Source organism: Hippopotamus amphibius, chromosome 4, assembly GCF_030028045.1.
Source record: "Hippopotamus amphibius kiboko isolate mHipAmp2 chromosome 4, mHipAmp2.hap2, whole genome shotgun sequence".
Lineage (NCBI taxonomy): Eukaryota > Metazoa > Chordata > Mammalia > Artiodactyla > Hippopotamidae > Hippopotamus > Hippopotamus amphibius.
In genome coordinates this window covers 14,286,733-14,301,885 of record NC_080189.1, presented here as the reverse complement: position 1 = coordinate 14,301,885, position 15,153 = coordinate 14,286,733, and the positions used below count along the sequence as shown (strand labels likewise).

General features: G+C 43.2%; 1 protein-coding gene across 1 annotated transcript; it reads left to right on the top strand.

Moving 5' to 3' along the window:
- Positions 1–2,331: 2,331 nt before the first annotated feature.
- On the top strand, positions 2,332–11,694 carry NDUFB2 (NADH:ubiquinone oxidoreductase subunit B2). The gene is made up of 4 exons (XM_057733530.1): positions 2,332–2,489; positions 7,582–7,726; positions 8,982–9,084; positions 11,618–11,694. Exons 1-3 carry the CDS (start codon positions 2,392–2,394, stop codon positions 9,054–9,056), a joined length of 318 nt encoding a protein of 105 aa, XP_057589513.1. The 5' UTR covers positions 2,332–2,391; the 3' UTR covers positions 9,057–9,084; positions 11,618–11,694.
- The last annotated feature ends 3,459 nt before the right edge of the window (positions 11,695–15,153 follow it).

The following is a 15,153-nucleotide window of genomic DNA, read 5'->3' as shown; positions in this document are numbered from 1 at the left end:
AGATCCCACAAACTGCAGCGCAGCCAAAAAAAAAAAAGAACAAAAGAAGTAGGAAATTAAATAAACATGAAGTTGTGTGAACAAGTTTTTTTTCTTCCTTATCCCCCTGCTGTGTTCTCTGTTTCCAGCTATGGGATAGATTCTTGATTTGGGGTTAGATGCTATATGTTAGGCCATTTAGAATCTGTCTTCACAGTTTGTTAAAATTTGACTAGGAGTTTGATGTGCATGTTGAAACTGAGAGCTCACAGTCAGGGCTTGGCATCCTTTCCCTCACCATTCATTCAAATAGTGCACTTACCTGAGAGCCATAAAGAGGGCCATCATGCATCCTGCAAAAGGCAGTCAGGGATATTTGCCCTTAGAATTTTTAGAGCATGTCTGCCGAACAAATATGCGTCACGGTTACATAGTCAAAATAGTTTACTGATTGAGACCCTAACCTTTTTGTAGTAAAAAAATCAGAATTTGTGATGCAGAACATTAGAGCTGAGGACCCCACAAATGGTCTGTAGCGCAATATTGCTTTAAATACAAGCCAGCATTAAAGTTAATATTTTTTATTTTGTAAATCAGCAAGAAAGATGGGGGGCGGGGAGTAAAGGAATTCTATTTTACTTGAAAAGCTTTTGCTACAAGGAAAAGAAAGTACTGACGAAGTAATAAAAAGTTGCTGAGTACATGCTGTGAGCCACATACTCTCTTAAATAGCTGATGAAGGACACTGAGGCTTGGAGGAGTGACTTGTCCAAATTCATAGAGCTAATCGTTGGCAGAGCTGAGGCTTGAACTCCCAATCTTCAGACTCTCAATTCTATGCTGTTTGTTTGTTTAAGCTGTGTTATTTGTCTGTTTGGTAGCTTAGGAATCACAGCACTGTTCTTTCCTGGGAGCAAGGTAGGCAGCTGTATAATACGGGCAGAGAACTCCCTTAGGAAGGATGGAAAGCCCTGTCCTTCCAATTCTTGAACTTCATATCTTAGTGGTTTGTATATGTCACTAGGAAGGGTAAGTGGTGAATGGTAACTCAGAGAAAGCCACACTATTGCATATCAGCTGGAAAGTCAACTTGCACCCAGAAAATAGTAAATTCTTTCCTATAATTCATATACTTAGAAGTCAGGAGGGCAGGAGAAGGCAGGGGGCGTGAGTCCTATGGGGCCAGAGGGTCAATCAATAAGTTCTTCAGAAAAGTAATCATAGCTTTATGTAAGCCTGTCTCCGGCGAGAGAGGTTTCCAGTTACAGGGCACATGGAGTCCCATATCTTGCCCAGGAGTGTCAGTTACATTCAATGCACTGTAATCCCTAAGTTCAGGTCTACATTTCTCTCCATAAGTTTCCTATTTTTCATGCTTATGACTCGGTGTGAAGTCTTCAGTGTTTGTCAGGTGATCCACTTCACATCGAAATCTTCAAGGTGTGAGGCTGGCAGGTTAAGTTTACAATTTAATCAAATCCGGAAGTTCTTAGGAAAACTATAACCCATAAATGCGGACCCTAAGAATCTGTGGACTGGGGGGAGGGGTGTCTAGAGAAGCTGGAGCTTGTCCAGGAGTCAATAGAAGGCAATGTTAAGAGACAAAAGCCAAGAATCCAGGCTGGCTCAGGATCAATGAGGCATAAATTGGAGGCCCGCTAAAATGCAGATTCCTTGGCCCTATTCCAGACATAGAATCTGGGGTCGGGCTCCTCAGGGGATTCTGATTCCACCAGTCCAGGTACTGACATTCTGGAACTACAGGCTGCGTGTTGGTAACGAAGTTCAAGTCTGCAGAACAATACAACAACGAAGGCTTTAAAGAAACCGTTGAGCCTTTGCAGGAGAGAAGAGTACAGTGGACTAGCTTTGGGAAGGACATACTGTTTCAGAAAGGATTTGGCAGCCTAAGAGGGTCTGGAAGGGTAGTTAATTCAGGAGAGCAGGCAGGGGCGGGTCCCGGTGGGGTACAGCGTCTTAGAGACGCGCCGTTAAGGAAGAGCGAGCTCCGTTTCAGCGTCCAGAGTCTCTTAGCGCCCGCGTAGCGAAGAGGGGCTCCTGAAGCGGAGCGCCGAGGCGCGGCACGCCCATCCGGGGGCTCCCCCGAGCCGAGCTCGCCAGGGCCGTCGACACCATTCGCCTTTCAGAGGCACCTCCTGGCCATCAAAGCCATGGCGAGTCGGGTCCCTCCGTGCGGAGATGGTGCTCTGCTTGCGGCCCCGGCCGCCCCCACCGTAGTAAAGACACGGATGCTAATTTGAGGCGGGAACTACTGCGTCCCCGCCCCCTCCGTACGACACCCTCCGGGAGGTGGGCGGGCACACGCCGCTGACGTCACTGGGCGGGGCGCGAGGGGGAAGTGACGTGTGGCGGCGGCGGGGCCTGGGCGCTGCTGTCAGAACGCGGGCTGGCATGTCGGCTCTGGTGCGGCTGGCGCCTTTTGCGCGCGTAGGAGGCCACTTGTTTAGAGGCCGCCGCGCGCGGGCGGCTGGAGGCTGTGGAGTCCGTCAGTGAGTATTGCCTGGGGTGGGGGCTTCTTCTGCATCTAACGAAAAGCGCCCCTCTTCCGGACGCCCTCACCTTGACGCCGAGCAGCAGGGGCAGATCCGGGTCTTCAGCGACCGGCACCCCGAGGCATGCTGGGATTTGTAGTCTGACGGGGGACGTGGGGGCGGGGAAGCTTGGCTCGCTGGTCAGTTGGAAGTGTGTATCCGGCCGGCCTTGCCCCAGGGGGAGTTGACAGTTGAGCGTAGAGACGGCTGGAGCTAATCTGGAAGCGAGAGCAGGAGTTGGGGAGGCGAGGGCGTTGCGAGCAGAGGAAATCACCTGTACTGTATAGTTTGAAGCGTCAAGCTCAAGGCGAGGTGAGGCCGAGGTGAGGCTGGAGACCTTGGGACGTAGGGAAGGAATGGTAGAGGGTCCTCATGCCTGGCTGAGGGGTTTCGGACAGAGGCGATAATTGGTCGTTGAGAGGGTTTCATCAGATGTCACGTGGCCGGATTTTAATTCTGAACCATTACTCTGGTTGCAGAGTGGAGAATGAGTTCTCTAAGGCACGGGAGTGGAGGCTATCGCCCGTAGAGAGTACCGAAGGGCTGGAAGAGAAGCGAGCCAAAAGTGGATGCTTGGGCAATATTGGAATTTTTCTTTTTAAAAATATTTCTTAGAGCAGTTTTAAATTAGCAGAGAAATTGAGTGCAAGGTGCAGAGATTTCCCATAAACCTGTTGATTCACACATGCATAGCTTTCTCCCTTGTCAGCATCCCCCACTTGAGCCGTACATTTGTTAAAGTTGATGAGCTTACATTGTCACCTTATTATCGCGCAGAGCCCCATAGGATACTTCAGAGTTCACCTTTGCAACACCAGAATTTAAGAGAGTGAGCGAAAGCAGAGTCACACATGATGGTGGCTCAGGAAGCCAACTGGTGAGCATAGTGCTGGGATGCCAAGGGAGGGCACGGCAACCACAAAAGAGTTGGTAGTGCAGCGAGATTCAGGAAGAGCAGGACTGAAGATAGTACATTGGATTTCTCCAGGTAATGTTCCAGGCCTCGAGACCATGATCTGCACTTTACCAAGAGGCAGTGCAGGATAGTGGTTAAAAGGATTCAGCCCCCAGACTGCCTCTGTTCAAACCTCAACTCTGCCATGCTCTTGCTGCATAATCTTGGAAAAGTTTCATGATCTCTCTCTCTTTTTTTAGCATTTAAAATTTATTTTTATTTATTTATTTTTGGCCGTGTTGGGTCTTCATTGCTGCACGCAGGCCTTCAATAGTCGCGTCGAGCAGGGGATGCTCTTTGTCGCGGTGCACGGGCTTCTCATTGCGGTGGCTTTTCTTCTTGTGGAGCACAGGCTCTAGGAGTGTAGGCTTCAGTAGTTGTGGCACATGGGCTCAGTAGCTGTGGCGCACGGGCTTAGTTGCACCATAGCATGTGGGATCTTCCTGGACCAGGGATCGAACCCATGTCCCCTGCATTGGCAGGTGGATTCTTAACCACTGTGCCACCAGGGAAGACCCTCATGATCTTTTTATTTATTTATTTATTGGCTGTGTTGGATCTTCGTTGCTGTGCGCAGGCCTTCTTTAGTTGTGGCAAGCAGGGGCTCCTTTTCGTGGTGGTGCCCAGGCTTCTCAGTGCCATGGCTTCTCTTGTTGTGGAGCATGGGCTCTAGAGCACAGGCTTCAGTAGTTGTGGTGCGTGGGCTCATTAGTTGTGGCTCGCAGGCCCTAGAGAGCAGGCTCAGTAGTTGTGGTGCATGGGCTTAGTTGCTCTGCCGCATGTGAGATCTTCCTGGACCAGGGTTCGAACCCTGAATTGGCAGGCGGATTCTTAACCACTGTGCCACCAGGGAAGTTCCCCTCATGATCTCTCTAACTCAGTTTTCTCACCTGTATAATGGGGATAATAATGTTGACTTCCAGGGAAGTAAATGAATAACAAATCTCTGAAGTGTTTTAAGAGAGTTGCTGGTGCCTAGTAAGGACCGTATGAGTATTGTTTAACTATTGTTATTAGGGAACTGAGACCCAAGAAGATTAAAGGAATGATTTGCCTAAAGCCATAAGGATATGGAGCTGGGACAGGTGTGGGATGGGGAGAAGGAAAAGAAATGGGTGACCTGAGCAAGGACAGAGGTGAAGAGCAACCAACAGCCCTTGACCCTGCATAGGAAGACTTTATAGGGGGTGTTCCTCTTCACTGAGGGCTTGGTATTTCCATAACACACCTTATTTCACAGTGTGTGAATACTGAAGTCAGTTAAGTATTTCTGGAGTGTCTTCTAGACGTTGACATCTTTTCCAGGTGCTGGGGATAGAGCAGAATACAAGAAAGATAATGGAGCTTACATCCTGGAGAGAAAGAGGACACAAACAAGTAGAAAAGAACGTGTTTAGGTATTATAACGTGGCATGAAGCAAGTAAAGCAGGGGATTAATTTAGAGTGTCTGGGGGTGGTGGGTGGGTAATTATACATAGGCTGATGTGGGAATGCAGGCCTGAGAGTTTGATTTCAACTAAGACCTGAGTGATTAGAAGTCAGCCATGCAGAACTGCCAGGAAGAGCCTCTCAGACAAAGGAGACTGCAAGTGAAAAGGTTCCGAGTGCTGATGACAGGTGAGCAGGCTGGTGAGGGAAGCATGGTAGAGGTAAGGTCAGAAAGACCAGCGGATTAGGGTGGGCACTGTAGGAAGAGGGATTTTATTCTAAAGATGATGACAAGCTGTTGGAGGCTTTTAAGCAGGAAAGTAATATGATCTGGTTTATGTTTTAAAAATGTAACTTTCATGGAGAGTTATGGTACTTTTTTTTTTTTTTAAACTTAACACTTAAAAATCCTGGGTTGCAACAGCCATTATTTCCTTGGATATTATTTCTTCCCCATTCTGTTTTCTCCTTATAGGACACAAGTTAGACATTTGTTGGGTTTTCTTATCCTTCTTACCTCTTTTCATACGTTTTAGCTGTGTCTAATCCTGGCTTTAATCCTTTTTTATTTCAAATGATTACATTTTATTTCTAGAAATTCTGTTTTTTTAAACTTGATTGATCTTTGTAGTTTCTTGTTACTTGCTCTTAATTTCAAACTTTTATTTGAAAGTATCTTGTTTTGTTTTCTGTATTATACTCATAAATTGTAATTATCCATTTTTTAAGTCTTGTATATTTGATACTGCTGTCTGTTGCTTTGCTAATTCTCGCTCATAGTGTCTTATTTCCTTGTAAATTAAAAAAAAATTATTTAATTTTATGGCTGTGTTGGGTCCTCGTTGCTGCGCACGGGGCTTTCTCTAGTTGTGGGGAGCAGAGGCTACCCTTTGTTGCGACACACAGGCTTCTCATTGCAGTGGCTTCTTGTTGCGGAGCACGGGCTCTAGGCGTGTGGGCTTTGGTAGTTGCGGCACGTGGGCTCGGTAGTTGTGGCTAGGGAGCTTAGTTTCTCTGCAGCATGTGGGATCTTACTGGACCAGGGATCGAACCCGTGTCCCCTGCTTTGGCAGGCAGATTCTTAACCACTGCACCACTGGGGAAGTCCTCCTTGTAATTTTTGACTGTGAACTTTTCCTGGAACTTTTATCTGTTAGAATTCTTTGAGGTCTTGCTTCTCAAGGGTTCAAACAATCCAAGACCATTTTAAATTAAATTCTTGGCTTGAGGTTCTCTTGGACTGTCAGGTCCAAAACCCAGGTAGTGTGAATTTGGGTGCAAACCCTGCTGAGGACTGGCTACTGGTAACAAATTCTGTTCCCTCTTCATGGCAGGTTTATGTCGCATTCACTCCTATATCCTGGGGCTGCAGCTTTACTCAGGGCTCTGATAATTAGACTCCTCCCTCATCTTGGGTGGATCCCAGGCTTCTCCTGTCTCCCACAACCATCCAGGTAGAGGGGCACAGACTCCGGGGAACAGCAGAAACCCTCAGGGTGAAGGCCAGCTTCAGCATTCACATGGTTTCCAGGTCTTGTTTTAACTTGGGTTTTGACCTTGGTAGATTCCTTTTGTGTCTGGTCAACGATTTATTGAAAATTTTTTTTAAAAAATTCATCTACTATTGTAGCTGTTTCAGTTTGGAGGGTTGTTCAACTTGTCTGGTTTGCCATAGTGCAGTTAACAACTTGTCTTGGAACATAACATCAGATGTTTGTGGAATCTTTATATTCCTTAATCATGGCAATTGTTATGTCATCTGTTCCTTTTCTCTAATCAGTGTTTCAAATCTTTGTTCAAAAAGATGTCCACCTTGCAGTGAATGACCCACTTATTTCAAGTCATAATTAAAACATGTATTCATAGTTAAAACAGCTATTCATTTTCTGTGTTGCACAAAAGAGAACATTGTTTTATAAGCTGATTCTTACCCGGAATGAAATTTGTGAACACATTTTATATAGGAACTCTTTAAATTTCTATATCCATTTGTATGTAATAGCATATGCATAGCTGCTGAATAGACTTGAAAATAGTCCAATTAAGTACATTATGTTATTTGAATCAGATTCAACCTATAATTTACAGTTAGTGAATGAAGTGAGCACAGCCCTTGTGGATTATACTCCACACCTTGTCAACAGTATCTAAATGAGAAAACAAAAACCAGAAAACAGTTCAGACTTACTGTTTAAGGCTCTTTGCTTTGTTCAGTGCTATTGGCTTATTAAAAAGGATCTGCTGAGTCCTCTTTCCCATAAAGTGGTCTTTTAATAAAGATTGTAATAGAGCAGAGGACGTAATTTGCCTTGGAAAGAGATGGCTAACCAGAACAAAATTAATTTGCTGATTTGTTTTTCTGGGTAAGCTAGTGACCTACTACTACAGGTTCATGATCCCTTAACCAGAACCCTTGGGGCCAGTACCTCATAATCAGCACATTCATATTTCTGGTGTAAAATACGTGAATATTCACTAAATGAAAATTGTAATTAGCCTCTCGCCAATTCAGGCCAGTTTTTGTTGTTGTACAAATTTAAAGCAGGCTTATGAAAAAAGAGTCATTCGAGGGATTGTGGAGCATTACCATTCTGTTTTCTGTGGAGGAGATGAACATACTTTGAAGACATAGCAAGCTGCGTAACGTTTTCCGTTTTGTCGTGTAGTGCTGGTGGAGGTGTGCATGTCGAGCCCCGGTACAGACAGTTTCCCCAGCTGACCAGATCCCAGGTGATCCAGGCCGAGTTCTTCAGTGGGACCATGTGGTTCTGGATTCTCTGGCGCTTTTGGCATGACTCAGATGCCGTCCTGGTAAGTGCAGGAGAATAATTCTTGTCCTTCTTTGGGTGTGGGGAGGGAAGATCTATTAATAGCTTAGGTTGTTTCTTTTTTGTTTGTAGACTTTTTCTGTCTGATGTATCTCATCACCTCCTTGTCCTTATGTATATGCAGGACTCCTTTTATCTTATGAAACATATTATCTCTGACCTTTTCCACTCAGGGATGTGTTGCTACATGTAGGTGGCCCATGTCTTACGGTTTCTTTTTGGTGGCCATATTTGGAAGGGAGTCCATGGAAGCTAATTTTCTTACCTTCCAAGCTAGGTTAGGGTTTCATCGGCAGGTTAAGTTTCACAGTTAAATGCCTTTAAATGATAAATGTCATTTAGTCTGCCCAGAGGCCCAGGGCAGCCAGGTTGAAGTGGGATTTATGTGGGCTAATTTGTCCTAAGGAGGGAAATTAGTTACTGATGAGTTTCTAACATGTCATTGGACTCAAATGAACTTTTAATCACGTTTGCACAGATACTTTTCTCTAGGAAATTACACCTTTAACCTATTGAAGTCCGTGCTTATTGATCCAGAATACTTTGAATTTTAGTAAATTTGTTTTTTTTTTTTTTTTTTTTTTTTTAAGGATAGGGAAAAACCTTAAAGTTATACAGTGAGTTCTAGAAGCATCAGGTTGATTAATATCTCTCAGAATTTCTCTGTGCCCTTGTCACCCAGTAAGGAGCTGCATGGTGCCTGTGAACTGGCAGCACATAGACACCTTTATCTCACTGTAGGTCAGCTGTCAGGAGCGTGTGTGGCTGTCTGGCCTGAGACGATGATGCGGCCAGACAAGCCCTTGATCAGGATCAAAGAGGAATGAGTCCACCTGAAGCTCCCAAATCTCCCAGCAGGAGTGACAGCACAGTTTAAGACGTTGTGTTTTTTCAGGGATTCAAGACATTATTGTGACATGGGTTCTCTTTGAAATCCTTGTCCCCCCCCACCCTCCATCACAAACATATACTCAAATGCTGACTCAGGCCAGTAGCTCCAAAATGGGCAGGCTTTCAAAATTCAGGCCACAGCTCATTTTGCACAGATTGAAGAATAGCTGGACCCTCAGATAGTTGAAGTAGAATTTGTTCCTGTGGTATGTCAAGGATGGTGTTTTTTTTAATCATAGTTTTTTCAAGATTTCTTTTGAAATTTAATCAGTTGTATGGCGTGTAGATTCTTTTAGTTGTGTGAAGTATAGATTCTTGAACTTTTTTTTTTAATTGGTTGTCATTAGGGTCACTTTCCATATCCAGATCCCTCCCAATGGACAGATGAAGAATTAGGTATCCTTCCCGAAGATGAGGACTGAAAATGCAGACTCAGCTCTTTCCAAATGGGTACGCCCCAAGTTTCTTTTTAAAGTTATATTTAACTTTTGTCAATAAACATGTTTTGACTTTGCATCTATGATGGTCTCGAAGAAGCACTGCATTTTATAACAGTATGAGGAACAATTAACACATCATGTCTAATTTCTGCCTTTGGTATTTTCAGTTTGCTGTCACTCTGCCCCCTCTTCCTGATGCACACGTTTAGTCTCATCTTCCTTTTCCTTTTATGTTTTAAAAAATTCTTCTTTCCTAAACTGTGTTACAGTTTAGGGTCCCATTTGTCCGTCTACTGATCAAAGATTTTTTAAGCACCAGCTCTGCACAGGGCTTAAAGTGATGGACAAGATAGATATGGAGCATTTGTAGTTGCAAAAATACAGTGTTCTACCCCCAGTGATTTAATGGAAAATACGAGCATATAGGAATGTTACAATATGAAATTGCATGGAAATTAACTCTTTAAACAGTAAAAGGTCGTGGTGCTTTCATTTTCCAGATCAGGAAGTCAGAGTTTTTCTTTCTAAAGGAAGATACTAGGAGGAGTTCCTTTCCTCACAAATCCCTGAGGGATTAAGACATTCTCATTTAACATGTTTTTAAATTAACATGTTTTTAAATCATTGCATGGCTAATAGACCTAAAAATAAAACCCAAACTCTTGAAGCTTCTAAAAGAAAGCACAAGAGAATATCTTTATAATCTTAAGGTAGACAAAAAACTTTGGGAAAAAACACAAAAGCACTGATATTAAAAAAATCTGATAAATTTGATTCAGCTTAATCAAAAATTTCTGCTATCAAAAGACACCATTAAGGGGACTTCCCTAGTGGCGCAGTGGTTAAGAATCTGCCTGCCAGTGCAGGGGACATGGGTCGATCCCTGGTCCAGGAAGATCCCACATGCTGCGGAGCAACTAAGCCTGTGCACCATGACTTCTGAGCCCACGTGATGCAATTGCTGAAACCCACACACCTAGAGCCTGTGCTCTGCAACAAGAGAAGCCACCACAATGAGAAGCCTGTGCACCACAATGAAGAGTAGCCCCTGCTCACCACAACTAGAGAAAGCCTGCATGCAGCAATGAACACCCAATGCAGCCCCTCCCCCCAAAAAAAAGGGACACCATTAAGGAAATAAATATACAAGCCACTAATTGGGAAAAAATGCAGCAAATATATCCAACAAAGGGCTTGTATCTAGTATATGTAATGAACCTCTATAATCAATAAAAATTAGATGAACAACCCAATTGAAAAATAGGAAAAGCCTTGAGCAGATATTTCACAAAAGAAGATACATGAATGGGCAATAATCACATGAAAAAAGGCCCTTAATATCATTATCATTTCCCTGGTGATTAATTAATCACCAGAGAAATGCAAATTAAAACTATAGTAAGATATCATTTGTACTCACTAGAATGGCTAAAATAAGAAAGACTGACAACTTTAAATGTTGGTGACAACGTGGAGCAGCTGGAATACTTGCCAGTAAGAATGTAAAAAGGTACAACAATTTTGTAGAATTATTTGGCAGTTTCTAATGAAGTTAAATATACGTATATCCTGGGATTCAGCGACTTTATTCCTAGGCATTTACTCAAGAGAAAAAAACATATATGGCCATAAAAGACATGTACAAAATTTTTCATAACAATTTATTTCTTAATATCTTCAAACTAGACCTAATTGTATATCAGTGAGAGAATGGATAAACCTATTACAGTATATTCATTCAGTTGAATAATAAGTCAGCAATTAAAAATAACAAGTTACAAGACACACAATCATTTAGCTAAATCTCAAAATTATCATATATTAAGCAAAAGGAGTGAGTCACTTAAAAGTACATAATGAATGATTCCATTTATATGAGGTCTACTAACTGGTGAAACTAATCTATAGAAGTAGGGTGGGGGTTTGGAGGTTATGTGGGTGTATACAATTGTCAAAATGCATTGAACCAAAAATATCTGCGCATTTTTATTTTAATTACCCCTCAATAAAAGTGTAAAAACCAAAAAGAGTAACCATTGCACATTAATAATTGCCATCATTCAAAATACCCTGGAAATTGTTTTAAAGGATACGCAGCATTAAGTGATAGTTAAGTATTTCCATTAAATCATACTACTAGTATTGCTATTTTAATTAGAAATAGCTTTATTGACATGGAAATTACAGCAGGTTTGAGTATATGGGGAGGGGCGGGGCGCAAACAGTTAAGCTGTTTTACAGCTCGTTTTGCATCTCTGGCTTTGCTGTGGGAAGTCAGTGGTCCTGGTCCTTACCAGGCCCCTGGTTTCCCCAGTGTTAGTGGGCCTGCCAGCAGCCTCTTCCTGTCTTCTTACGCACTTTACAGTAGTCCCGCACACAGTCATTTAACGTTCTCATGACTGGACTGTAAACCCTTTGAGAAAGCAAGGCTACTCACATGACTGATGCTCAGTGAATGCTTGAATAATTGAATGAACAAGAATGATAGATTTGAAGTATTGAAAATAAAAGTTCTAAAACTTTCCACTTTTGTTTCCCTGCAGGAGCCAGGTGAGAATTTCAAGAAATTACGGACGTCATATTGTATATTGAAGTTGTAAATTAAAGTTTTGGTCCATGAGGAACTGAGTTATGGGTATTTCTGATGACAGCCACCCTTTACGGATTATTTCCTGTGATCCCTACTGCTGTGCTAACTGGTTATAGCCCTGTCTATGGATCTTCTTGGGTACCCCGTGGTGTAGATAGATAAGCCTTAGTGCCATTTATCAGTGAGGACATCGAGGTTCAAGGAAATGAAGTAACTTGCTCAGGGTCACACACGGATGAGTGATGACGTTAGGTCTGACCCCACGTTTAACTACAGTGCCATACTGCCTGCCTCCTCTGTCATACGTACATTGAGAGTTTATGTGAAACTCTTGCCATTTCTCTACTGCTAGTGTATTCTTGCCCAAGTATACAGAGGTCAGAGGCGGGTGCAGTCCATCTATTGTGTTTACGTATCTCTTGTGGGCTGGGCATTGTGTTGAGCTGCCATTTGTGGAACTCTTTCTTTTTTTTCCCCCTTCAGATCTTTTTTGGAGTATAATTGCTTTACACTGTTGTGCCAGTTTCTGCTGTACGACAAAGTGAATCAGCTGTATTTATATATATATTCCCACATCCCCTCCCTCCCACCCTGTGGAACTCTTAAGACACTCAGATTCTAACTAGGAATTCTTAAGGCCAGAGGAATGTGAGATAAGGGTGACAAAGGATAATGCATCTTTTCAACAATTTGTTTCAAAGTACTTATCAACTTTCTGTAGCATTACAATTCTGAGAGGATACAGGACAAAATATTCTTCTGTCTACAGATATAAATATGCAGTGGGGTGACTTAATGACTTGCCCAGAAGCATAACTATTCATAGTTTTAATTTAGGTTTTGACTACCTAGGGGTTGGGAATACTACGCTAAACAAGACAGGTGAGAACTTAGATTTTAGGAAGGGGAGACAGACAAGTAGATAAGTGAGATTGACTAATTGCTGTAAAGGAAATAACATTGGGTGCTAGAGAGCTGATGCTGGTCTTTTTGGTGGGTGGGGAAGGCATTTGAGCTGGAACCTGTTGTGTGGGGTCTGAAGGAAAAGTGCTCCAGGGACAAGGAATAGCAAGAACCAAGGGCTAGGGTGGGACCAAGGTCACCATGTTTAAGGGACAGAAAGTCTAGTGGGGTCCCAGCAGGGGAGGAGAAGGTGGGACCAGCTGAGATTAATAGGTCATGGTTGCAGGTTTAGATTTTATGGTAAGTGCAGTGAGAAAGCTCCTGACAGGCTCTAAGCAAGGGGTGGTGCAATTCGGATTCCTAGTTCTTAGGCTCTCACCTGGCTTTGTTCTCTGCTGTTGCCAGAGTGGGCATCATGGCAGCAAAAGCTGAAGCAAATGGCAGTTTCACCCCCGCCCCCACCACCCGCACTGCCAGCTCCAGCAGTCCTGAGCCTGTTGCACACGGTGCTGAAGGCGCTCCTTGGTTTTGTGTTTACTCACCTGTGTAAGAGTGTGCTGTCTCACCTGATAAATATTTATGGTCTTTAAAAGACCGTTAGATCTCTTCTTACTTTCTAGGTCTCATTTTTTGTTGTTCTCTATGGCCGTCACCCCCCCCCCCCCCCCCGCCATCAGTAAAGTTGTTTGGGAAAGAATACAATCTATAGTGAACTCCAGTAGGATCATCCCATTGGCTTTTCTCCTTAAGAAATCAGAGTTGCTTGACTTGAACTAAAAGATAACTTTAAAACTAGCAGTCTTCTAAAATCAGCCAGTGTGGCCTCCACAAACGGGTCCTCTTTTGCATGCCTGGCTGTGAAGTCGGTTTGCGTTGGTGCATAAATCGCCCCCATCTTCCCTCAAAGGAACAGGCCCTGGCCCTGCTCACGTTCTTCCCACTTTATAGATTAGTAAGCTGCACTGTAGATAGGTTAGGTAACTCGCCCAAACTCCAACACTTAGAGAACTGAGGTTCAAATCCTGGCTGGCTGGCTGTAGGTCTGAGTGAGGTAGATGGTGTAAAGCTTTTTGATCATGACCTGCCTACTCTAAGAAATAATTTTACGTTGTGACCTACAATGTGTGTGTATGTATGCCAATGTACATATATAAAGTTTTATGAAAACTTCACTGCTATATTTTCTTTTTTAGTCTACATTTTTAAAAAATGGTTGATTGAGACTGATTTTACTAATGGGTTTCAAGCTGCAGTTTGAAAAACATGCGTAGTGCTTAAGAACTCAGGCTCTGGAGCCAAACTTGCTGGGTCTGACTCATAGCTCTACCATTTATTTACTCGCTGGGAGTTTGGGCAGATTACTTGTTTGAACTGTGTGTCAGTATCCTCATTTGTAAAATGGATTAAATAAGAGTAAATGAGTTAGCACATAAAGCCCTCAGAACTGCATCTGGCATGAAGGAAATACTCTAAATGGAAGCAACTATTATTTCTAGACCATTGGGTCGGGTCTAAGCTAAGTTTATAGTGACCCTTGAATGCTAGTTTGATTTTTATAGAAAAGCCTCCATATGGAGGTAAATTGTAAACAGATATTTTAACAGATACAGTGTCACCCCTCTCTTCTGCCTAAAACAGGACAGGCATTTAGGATGGCTTTTTCCTTCCTGTTGAGTAGCTGAAAGTACATGCCTGGTAGATGGAGAGACTTGCCTTCATAAATGGAAAGGTAGGCAATGACAGCATTACTGATGGCAGCAGAGAACATCAAATGCTAAATTTTCACACACAAAATTGTAAGTTTACGGTTTCCTATGGAAACTTGAGTGTAAATAACACAGTTGATCACCTAATAAAGTTAGGAGATGAGGGAGGTACTATGTAAGGAACACCTGTTGGGCATGTTATGGGAAGGCACAGCAGTCATCTTGGTTCCACTCACCTCTAGAACTATTCTGTAGAAGAGGTTGACTGGGGTGCCTGTTGCCACCATCTCATCAGGAGTTTCAGCAGGACATCAACGTACAGTGGAGGAGAAGGGAGCTGCCTGAGCTGGTACTGGCCTGCCTCCGCAACCGGGCCTTTAACGTTCATCACCTACGTGAACAGTGGGCTTGCTTGACTGGAGAAGACAGAAGGAGCAAGTGGAATATGCCTGGCGCAATATCCATTTCTAGCTGCAAACTCAATGTCATGGATCAATGTCATGGAGTCAACACTAATTTCTATCCAAATTTCACTATAGCCATCATGACCACAACAAAATTTTATATATACAGTATACATAAAATGCATGGTAGTGATCTTGCAAACAAAAAGTCCTGACTGAGTCCTGGCTACATGAGCCTAGGGAAGTCATTCCTGGGGATTCATATTCAGTAGCTGATGAGGGGACCATGTAGTCTTTGTGACTGAACCATATAAACTCTTTTTGGCTGTGCTGCGTGGCCTGTGGGATCTTAGTTCCTTGACCAGGGATCGAACCTGGGCCCCCTGCAGTGGAAGCACAGAGTCCTAACCACTGATTCCCTAAATCAAATAATCTTCAAGAACTCCTTTGGCTCTAACATTTTACAAGTCTAGGAG

What these genes read in the sequence shown, in the direction of transcription:
- NDUFB2 (XM_057733530.1), top strand. Translation starts at nt 2,392, where the DNA reads ATGTCGGCTCTGGTGCGGCTGGCGCCTTTTGCGCGCGTAGGAGGCCAC. An exon ending in GGAGGCTGTGGAGTCCGTCA is followed by an intron (nt 2,490 to 7,581) that starts GTGAGTATTGCC and finishes TTTGTCGTGTAG; the next exon opens with TGCTGGTGGAGGTGTGCATG. An exon ending in ATGACTCAGATGCCGTCCTG is followed by an intron (nt 7,727 to 8,981) that starts GTAAGTGCAGGA and finishes GGTTGTCATTAG; the next exon opens with GGTCACTTTCCATATCCAGA.